This window comes from Temnothorax curvispinosus, unplaced genomic scaffold, assembly GCF_003070985.1.
Source record: "Temnothorax curvispinosus isolate PA1 unplaced genomic scaffold, ASM307098v1 QBEX01013004.1, whole genome shotgun sequence".
In the NCBI taxonomy this organism is placed as follows: Eukaryota; Metazoa; Arthropoda; class Insecta; order Hymenoptera; family Formicidae; genus Temnothorax; species Temnothorax curvispinosus.
This window is the reverse complement of record NW_020222784.1, coordinates 42477-52603: the sequence shown is the minus strand read 5'-3', so window position 1 is coordinate 52603 and position 10127 is coordinate 42477. Positions and strand designations below refer to the sequence as shown.

The 10127-nt window shown below is 27.4% G+C and overlaps 2 protein-coding genes across 2 annotated transcripts; both read left to right on the top strand.

The window, feature by feature from the left end:
- Window positions 1-1104: 1104 nt before the first annotated feature.
- LOC112463064 lies at window positions 1105-5219 on the top strand. Its single transcript, XM_025029234.1, has 5 exons — window positions 1105-1362; window positions 1881-2154; window positions 2441-2909; window positions 3079-3210; window positions 5132-5219. The coding sequence occupies exons 2-5, from the start codon at window positions 1974-1976 to the stop codon at window positions 5217-5219; spliced, it is 870 nt and encodes a 289-aa protein (XP_024885002.1). The 5' UTR covers window positions 1105-1362; window positions 1881-1973.
- A 931-nt stretch (window positions 5220-6150) lies between these two features.
- On the top strand, window positions 6151-10054 carry LOC112463063 (odorant receptor 43a-like). The gene is made up of 7 exons (XM_025029233.1): window positions 6151-6181; window positions 6599-6868; window positions 8135-8600; window positions 8691-8790; window positions 9009-9128; window positions 9628-9783; window positions 9993-10054. The coding sequence occupies exons 1-7, from the start codon at window positions 6151-6153 to the stop codon at window positions 10044-10046; spliced, it is 1197 nt and encodes a 398-aa protein (XP_024885001.1). The 3' UTR covers window positions 10047-10054.
- Window positions 10055-10127: the final 73 nt, after the last annotated feature.

Below are 10127 nucleotides of genomic sequence, written 5' to 3'. Positions count from 1 at the left end.
ATCGTGCTTTGTGCGATCTTGAGTGGTACAAACTAGAACCAAAAAAGACAAAAACTTTTATCTTAATAATGGTACAAGCCAGCCAACCTTTCCGTATCACTGCAGGAAAAACATTTCCACTTACAATGACAACATTCTGCAGTGTAAGATTATTAATAATTTATCTAAAATTTATTTTGTCGTTAATCTGAAAAAATATTTGCATTACTTACTTCCTTTAATATATAACGTAAATGGAAAAAATATCTTTTGCATTAACCGCCTAATTTTTAGTCTTTTTATTTTCTTGTAGAGTATACTTAATCGTTAAAACATAAATGCCAAATTAATAATTTATATTTTTTAAATACTTTTAATTGCATATTTATCAGTTAAAAAAATTGTATTCTATTATCTACTTACATAGAAAATATGTTACAGTTGTTGAAAACATCGGCTGGCTACATATCATTTCTATTCGCAAACCGAAGATGAGAAAAAAGTCAAAGTCACGCTAGTACGACATTTATATTAAAAGATTTATGAGAAAAGTAGATGTAATAATCTTTTAATTAAATAATTACAAATGTAACGGAGATATATTAATCATAATAGAAATAAAATATTTGTTATTTAATTCAATGTTTGTTATTTTATGTAATATTTGAAATTAATATATTTGTTAAAAAATATTATTTTTTATTTTTATAATCACTACGTTAACAATACCTTTTTCAGTAAAATACTCCTTAAAGTTCAAGATTTTGATAGTGATTTAAGCATTTTAATTTAACAATAAATAGATATTAAATATATTATACATAACATTTTTTTAATTTAGATTTATTAGAATTCAATTTGTAAAGAAATTATGTATTTTACAAAAGCATATATCTTATTTTGTAAGAACTCAATATTTTCAACAACTCAGTTACAACGAATATATCTTTGAATGTATCTTTTCTAATAAATACAAAACGAATAAATGACGTGAATAAACGTGTGATGCATTCTATAAAATCTATTAACTACAGCAAAGTTGTATAAACCATGCGATCGAAGCGTGAGAATGCAACAGCTGTAAATAAGCGCGTTTTTTTTCTAACATGATATCTACCTGTTATTATAAAATTTTTTATTCCTAAATGTTTTGCACGATATTCGATGCTGAAAACTTGTCTCGAAATATAAAACGAGGGTCGGACGATATAAAATATTTAAAACACTTCCGATGCAAGTTCATCATTCAGCACTTTCGAGAACTTTTGAAAGCATGCGCAAGCAATACTTCTTGTTAAATAGAAGGTAACGTGGTTTCATGAAAAAGGAACAGCTGTCAGTCTATATTCGACATGAACAGTTCGAAATATACCGGATATCAAGGTGCTCGCTGTTAAAATTGTTGCACCTGCAATTTGAAAGAAAATAACCTTATAAAAATATATTTATCTATTATGTGCACGTGTGTGAACAATAGTGGCATTTAATATACATTTCATTTTATCAATATATATTAAAAGAACTTCTTTTGATATCCTTTTATATATGCAGTATATTAAACAATTGTAACAGAAAATTAGCTATATTTAATTACAATAAATAAGAAGTAATATCATAATAAATTAGTGCTTTTTATGATTCATATTTATTATTTTACTTAATAAATATGGATTATAAAAATAATCTTCGAATTTGTATAATTAATATCATTCAGAGATACAGTTATACAATTAGGGATTTATAGAAAATTATTTTTGAATATTCTATTTATTTCACACATCTGTTAAACACGACATTGTGTGTTAAGCAAATATGTTTTGTTCTAACTGTGGATTTATTTATTGCATACTTATGATTATGTGATGCTTTACATGAGCTCCGATTTATTAAAGTTTCTACAGGTAGATTTCACATGGGCGGTGAAATTAAATCGAATCACTTTAGATTTGATTGGACTGTGGCCTAAAACCGCACGGAACCCTCGACAGAAGTTAATGTGCAATTTTCGAGCACTTATCGTCTTTCTGTCGATAACATTCGGCGTTCTGATCCCTTCTATACATTCCTTCATAAGAATTTATGGAGATATTATGTTAATGATAGATAATTTACAATTTACTTTACCAGCTATAACTTGCACAATAAGAATCATAATTTTTTGGTGGAAGAAAGAAGGTAAGCAATTTTCTACTATAACTCTGAACTGCAAATGATGAACATGAGAGATATACGTATCAAAATTGTAATAAAATTATAATAATCTTTGTTTTGAAATTACGAAACTTTGTCTTTGTCACTTATTTATACTGTTTTTCGTCTTAAAACTATAATAAAAGATGGAAGTTTTTACTTCAACTCTATCTTATTAAACTTTTTATTGCTGACAGTTCAACTTGTTATAGTTTCTATTACAATATTGTTTAATTGTGCATTAAAATATACAATATTGACGTTTTCGAAGCTATCATACCAATCATAGATATGGTTGCGGAGGATTGGAGAAAATTGAAAAATGCGCAAGAGAGAAATATAATGATCAGAAAGGCGCAGAGTGCACGCTTACTTATTATGTGCGCATATTGCATCATGACAGTAGGATGCTTGTTTATCATCGTTCTTCCTGGATTTGGAATGTCGATAAGACTAACGCCCAATATTACTGATCCAGGCAGATTAGTGCCTCTGCAAACCCATTACATTTACGATGTATCAAAACGACCTCAGTATGAATTGACGTATATAAGTCAAGCAATCTATATAGTTCTCGCAGTTATGTCTTATACTGGAATCGATCATTTTCTTGGGCTGCTAGTTTTCCATATATCCGGCCAATTAGACATTCTCAAGGATCGTTTGACACATTTAGATAAATACATCAACTCTCACGACATGTTAAAAACATGTGTGGCACGACACATTTGTTTACTTAGGTTTGATATTTACGAAAAATATGTAATATATATGAAATCCATACAACAGAATAACGTTAAAAAACAACACAGCAATATCTAATACACCAAAATAGATGTCACTGTGTTGTCTTTTGACATAAATCTACTACTTGGGAAATATATCTAATACACAGAATGTCTTTCGTAGAGCTATTGCCATTATAGAAGATACGTATAATATAACATTGCTCTCATTATTCGTATATTTTGCAATGCTCTTTGCTTTCTACGGTTTCCGCATAATTATCGTGAGTGTGCAAACATTTAAAAATAAAAATTTGCTTATTAATTAATTTTTAATACAAAACGTAAATATTAAAAATTACTGACGCAATAATATCTAAGTTGTTACTATATGTATTTATAAGATATTTTGTGATGAACATTTTTGAAATTATCTTAATTATGATAAATTGTGTTTTTTTTTACTTATCCTATAAATTAATTAGCTATTCGACGGAGGAAATGATTTATCACTCACACGCTTGGTGTTTTTTATATCAACGATTTTTAATTTATTTGTACATATGTGTTTATATTGTGCTTTGGGCGAATTTTTGATGGCCCAAGTAAGTTGCATTCTTTTTTTACTATAAACATCGTATAATTATATATGTTACGTGTCTGGCATTACACTTATATTACAATATGATTCATTTAAGAAAGAAGTTTGTCTTAATGCACAATAAAGTTCAATATTTATCATGCATAAGCGCATAACGAAAATAAATATTAATATCAAAATATAATACAGAAATATATTGATGATGATTTAATATCATTTTTATCAAATTAAATATTGTAACAAATTAATGTAAACTTTTGGAAAATAAAAATTAGTAATTTATTGCATTTATTATTTACGCGTAAATGCATTAATTTACAATTTAAATGAAAATATAAATTACTTCATAATCAATGACTAGATTATTCTCATTACGGAACAATGCATACAATTTTTGTCTATAGAAACTTTTAATACTTTTAGTGTAATGAAATATATTATGCAGCCTACAGTAATGAATGGTATTCCCTGGATCCAAAACTTGCACAAGACTTGTTGTTTTTGCTGATAAGAGGTGCTAAACCGATTTATCTCACCGCTGGAAAAATATTCCCCATGACAATGACCACATTTTGCTATGTAAGATATTTTAGTGTTTAATAATTATTGTGGTAAAACATTTAAATGACTTTGTAATTTTAGTAATATTTTTTATACAATAATTTGACAATTAAATATTTTATTGCATCTATGTATACTTTATGCATATCTATGTACCTCATATTATACACACATACACTCTATGTATATAATTCTAAACTTTGTGTGATCATAAATTCATTACATTATTAATTATTACTAAAAAAAATGTATTTTTCAGTTAATAAAAACGTCAGTCGGATATATATCTGTTTTACATACGACGAGGAGTTATTAGAAAAGTGAGATAGAGTTAAAGTTTTTCTAATAATATGTTATTTATATAGAATGCAATAAACTAAGAATTATATAAATATTAAAATGTTATTGGCAAATAAATTATGTAGATTTTATTGCATAATTTAACGAAAATATGTTGGGAATTCTATTAGATGATTAGAAGTAAAATATATTCGAATTAAACTCAATATGACAACCACATGACAACTTTTATGCCACATCTATGCAATTAAAAAAATAAAATGCGAACTGAGCGTTCGCCTCATACGAAGACAATGGAGGGTTAGGAACAGGGAATTTTAACTTTAATAATAAAGATTTTCTTATACATAATTGCAATAATCCAATAATAATAAAGCTATTGTACAAAATGTTCAAATATATTTATAACGTTTACAGTATTAAAGAGAATAATTCATATGATCACATTGATATAGTGCGGAAATAATATATTTAAATACACATTTTAAATTGTATAAATATGATTTTGTTTGTAAGTATAAAGTCCAAAACAATTCCACTCTAATAAAATTTTGTACGTATAAAATTGATCTAAATTTACTTTGTTATGAGTATCAATTATTAATAAAATAAAATTATAAATAGGTATTCCAAATGATATCTATCAATATTTATGTCAAAAGTGCTTTTGGAGTGTTATAAGATATATGTTACCATCGTAACGTACTAACATGGTGGTAAACATGTTATTATATTATGCGCTGTATATAATCAATTACATATGATTGTTATTTAGGGAAGACAAGGGCACGCATATGGATACAGAATTAATTACAGACACATATGTTTCTGTATTTAATTTTATATCAACTTGCGTGCCCTGATCTCCCCCAAATAGTAATCACACATAACTGGTCTTGCGTGCATGGGAATATGTCACATGTACGGCATTATATTTATTGTATTTTTACTCACCTGTTATTATTCACGTTTCGTCGATGACTACTTGGGACCATAGATAATGAGAATTATTATGATTATTATGAATACTCATGCTGGATATCGATTACCATGTATTTAAATGTTCTTAACATATGTATGCATATGTGACCCAAGTTTTTATTGAATGATAAATAATTTAGTAATATTAAACAGAAAGAGAGAGAGAGAGAGAGAGAGAGAGAGAGAGCTGGGAAAGAATATGCGGTTCAAACACTTTCTTCAGTATTGCAGATCAAAGTTACTGAAATTAAAACATTCAGCATCCAAGTCTTCAGGAAAATAACTAGTTTCTATAACTACCATCGATCGATGATGAATGATTGCGACAAGTTGGTATCTTTTAAAATAGCAACTCAATCTTTACAATGACGTTATCATGGAGAGAGATGCGATTTCAATTTGGAGATCTGCAAGTAAGTTATAAATGATACGTAAATTATTTTTCACGACATTATATGTCATACAACGCCGGATTATGTGTCATCTATTGTTAATATAAGTATAGTAATGTTATAAGCTATAACTCATTGTAAAAACGTGTGAATATAACAAATGTTCCCATAAGCGTTTTCTTCATCTACGTGTCACAAAGACCTATTATTACGAAAAAATTTTTTATTATTTTGCGTGATGTTTGGCGCTGAAAACTTGAAACGAGGGGATGCAGAATATTTAAAATACTTTGTTGCAAGTTGATTCGCCTCTCTCGAGCATTATTATTTTGAGCATGCGCGAAAAATGCTTTTTGCTGATTACGAGGTGATATCGATTCATAAAGGAGAATCAGACGTCAGTCTCTAGACAACACTCGACATGGAAAGTCCAAAATATAACGGATACCAAGGTGTTTATTATCGTTGTAACTGTTATTGGGAAAATCTTAATATATAAGAATTTTCATTACCATGTGTACGACTAATAATAGTATTTGAAAGTTTTAAATTATCTTATTGCTTTTACTATATATAATAGTATTTCGGATTAAGTTATTGAATTATTGCGACAAAACATTAACTACATCTAACGTAAGATCTTTCTTGGAGGAGGGGGGGATTATTTATCATATTCTATTCTTTTATATCTATCACTAAATTTGCGTGATTACTAAAAAATGAGGTGTTTTTAAATATTATTTTTCTCGCATTTTATTAAAAAATATTTTATATTTGCCCATTAACTGTGGTTTTACTTGTGTGTGTTAGAAATTAATGAAAATAAATAATCTTATAAACTTCGGACTCACTAAGCCTTCTACAGGTAGATTTCGAATGGGCAGTAAAACTGAATCGTTTTATTTTAAATTTGATTGGGCTCTGGCCTAAGACTGTACAAAATTCTCGACAAAGATTAATGTGCAATTTTCGAGTGCTCGTCATTTTGCTGAGTTTAACGCTTGGTCTTCTTATTCCTTCTATACATTCTTTGACAAGAATTTTTGGAGACATTATATTAATGCTAGATAATTTACAATACACCCTACCACTTATAAGTTGCTTGATAAGAATCGTAATTTTCTGGTGGAAAAAAGAAGGTAGATATTATTTATGATTATCTATCTAAATTATAATTATGGAAGCACATAATTTAATAGTATATTGAGCACCAAAGGGCGAAAGTAGCGTTTTTCAGACGAGTGTGATTCGGCTCGGGCGGCAAATCACACGAGTCTGAAAAAGCTTTCGACCCGAGGTGCACACGATATTTTTCACAACACCTTTTTACGGAAATGTTCGACTTTTGAATGCTTGTAGAGTGTATGCGTTTGATGTTCCATTCATATATACAGTTTATACGCGCGTGTAGTTAAATAGAAAGAGAAAAAGAGAGTGATGTGGAGTCAAAGCCCCTGGGAGAGGGAAGGGTGTGGGAGGCGAAACCCCCCACATAAAAAAAATAAAATTAAAATAAAATTAAAAAAAATATATAAATAATTTTAATTTTAAAATGACAATAAAATTTCCAAAAAATGTAAAAAATAAATATAATTTTTGAAATATAAATATATCATTAGACCTGTAACAGGGACGAAAGTAACAACTTTCCTCCCTGACGTGAAATTGGCCACTTTCGCCCCTCTCTACAAGCATGGAAAGTCGAACTTTCCGTGGAGGTGTTGTGAAAATATTATATTACAATTATAATGTACACACATATATAATATTTTAAAAGTCTATATCAATATTCTATAAAATAACTTGATTTTATTTATGTAAATGAAATCAATCATATATGTATATATATTCTATTTCTATATAAAGAACAAACTATATTAATGTATTTTCTACATTTTTTGAATCAACTTGCTGTGTGCGTTTCTTACATTAAAAATATCTATACATTATTTATTTTTTAAAATAAAACAAACGTTTTACATAATACAATTACATTAGTCATTATGTATGTATATAAAAATATATTAATAAAAAATCACAAAAAAAAAATATATATATATATATAAAACCGGTAGTATACATAGTCAGATCTTATTCAAGATCGTCTTAAGTTTATCTCTAGATGCTGAACGACTCGTTTCATTGGCTACGGAATATCTAAAGATAAACTTAAGACGATCTTATATATAAAATCTGACTATGAATACCGGCCTATAAGTTACATAAATAATATGAGTGAGCTTATGAGCAATAAAAATCGCATATTACAAATTTATTTCTGTTTTTTACATAACAATAACTTTGTTTTTTTTTTATTAAAAAACAAAAAAAGATTCTTACTTTTTTGTTTACATTTAAACTTGTAATGGTTCCTTATTCCGATTCAATAATTATGTTCTTTAAAGCTATCATACCAGTCGTGAATATGATCGCAGAAGATTGGCTGAAGGTGAAAAGTGCACAAGACAGAAGTGTAATGATCAAAAGGGCACGGAGTGCACGCATTATTATTACATTTGCCTTTTGCATAATGGGAACAGGAGTTTTTTATCTTATCGTTTTGCCTATCTTTGGAATATCGATGAGAGACACAACCAACATTACTGATCCAGGCAGACTAATGCCTCTACAAACTTATTACATTTACGATGTAACAAACAGTCCACAGTATGAACTGACATATATTAGTCAATCTATTTATATTATTGTCAGCATGATGTCCTACAGTGGAATCGATAATTTTCTCGGACTACTAGTTTTCCATATATGTGGTCAATTAGAGATTCTCAAGAACCGTTTATCAAGTTTCGATAAATGTGTTAATTCCCACGAGATAAAGATATGTATAATAAGACACATGCGTTTGCTTAGGTTTGATATTTATATATTAATATAATCTACATAAAATATATAATCAGTACTCCATCTGTAAATATCTAATACGTGGACCACCTTTTATAGAGCTATTAACATTATCGAAGATACATATAATGTAATCCTTCTCTTTTTATTCGCATATTTTGCAATACTCTTCGCTTTTTATGGTTTTCGGATAATTACTGTAAGTATTTTGAATTTTTTTATATTTCCATAAGACTTATTTGAATTAATAATAAATTAATTCTTAACTAAAATAAGAAAATAACTGATAAATATACTACGCATTTTCTATGTTCTATCTAAGAAATTTCTATTTGTATAATTTTTTATTACAAACATCTGAATTAATATTAATATTTAAAAAATCCTATATTTTCTCTTCTTCTATAAATTAATTAGTTATTTGACGAAGAGACTGATATATCATTCTCTCGTTTGATATGTTTTATGGCTACCGTAATCAATATATTCGCACATATGTGCTTATATTGTGCTCTTGGCGAGATTTTGGTTGCCCAGGTTAGTCAAATTTTTATCTTTTTTGTTATAGAAGTCATGTAAATTTTATATTGCATAATTATAATTATAATTATGCAATATAAAACTTATAATATAATAAATATGTGCATATAATAAACATATAATACACATATGCAATATATGCTACATAATATAATTGATTTATGCAAGAAATATTTAATATAATACATGACGTACCTACTAATTCTAATACTTGTCACACGTACAAAAAATTATTAATAATTTCTGTATATAATACATAACTAAATTGTTGATGACTTTGTTTAATCTCATTTGGTTAGCTATCACAAAAGTTTAACGTAAGTTTATGAAAGTAAAAATATAAATTAATCCTGAAATAAATTATTTATAGAATGAAAAAGTTATACTATAAGTCTGACAAATGCATTAATTAATTGAAATTAATAAGTAACATTTATTCAGTTTCTAGATAAAGTGTGTAATAATTTTCGACTAAAATACTTTAAATATTTTTAAGTGTAATAAAATATACTACGCGGCATACAGTAATAAATGGTACTCCATGAATCCAAAAATAACCCACAACTTGCTACTTTTAATGATAAGAGGCTCCATACCGGTCTATCTGACTGCTGGAAAAATATTTCCTATAACGATGGCTACGTTTTGCAGTGTAAGATATCATAATGTTCGACAGTAATTTTTTCATCAAAACTTATTTGACACAAAAATTTTATAATATATTTTATACAACCATTTATATTACTTGATAAAATTTGAATCTTTTGTTTTATTTTATTCTCTTGTTTACTACATTAAATTTTAATATTAATTATTCAGAGATATTTTTTTAACTATAGTACTAAGAAATTTGTTTTTCAGTTAGTAAAGACGTCAGTTGGATATATATCCGTTTTACATACAATGAGAAGCTAATAAGTACAAAGCTGAGAATAAAGTAAGATAAATCTAAACTTTCTTTCATATTAAGCAATTTTTTAAGAAAACAATAGTGTA

Coding starts and splice junctions, on each gene's coding strand:
- LOC112463063 (XM_025029233.1), top strand. CDS start 6,151: ATGGAAAGTCCAAAATATAACGGATACCAAG. Junction 9,129..9,627: donor GCGAGATTTTGGTTGCCCAG/GTTAGTCAAATT, acceptor AATATTTTTAAG/TGTAATAAAATATACTACGC. Junction 9,784..9,992: donor CGATGGCTACGTTTTGCAGT/GTAAGATATCAT, acceptor TTTGTTTTTCAG/TTAGTAAAGACGTCAGTTGG.
- LOC112463064 (XM_025029234.1), top strand. CDS start 1,974: ATGTGCAATTTTCGAGCACTTATCGTCTTTCTGTCGATAACATTCGGC. Junction 2,155..2,440: donor TTTTTGGTGGAAGAAAGAAG/GTAAGCAATTTT, acceptor ACGTTTTCGAAG/CTATCATACCAATCATAGAT. Junction 2,910..3,078: donor CGACACATTTGTTTACTTAG/GTTTGATATTTA, acceptor TGTCTTTCGTAG/AGCTATTGCCATTATAGAAG.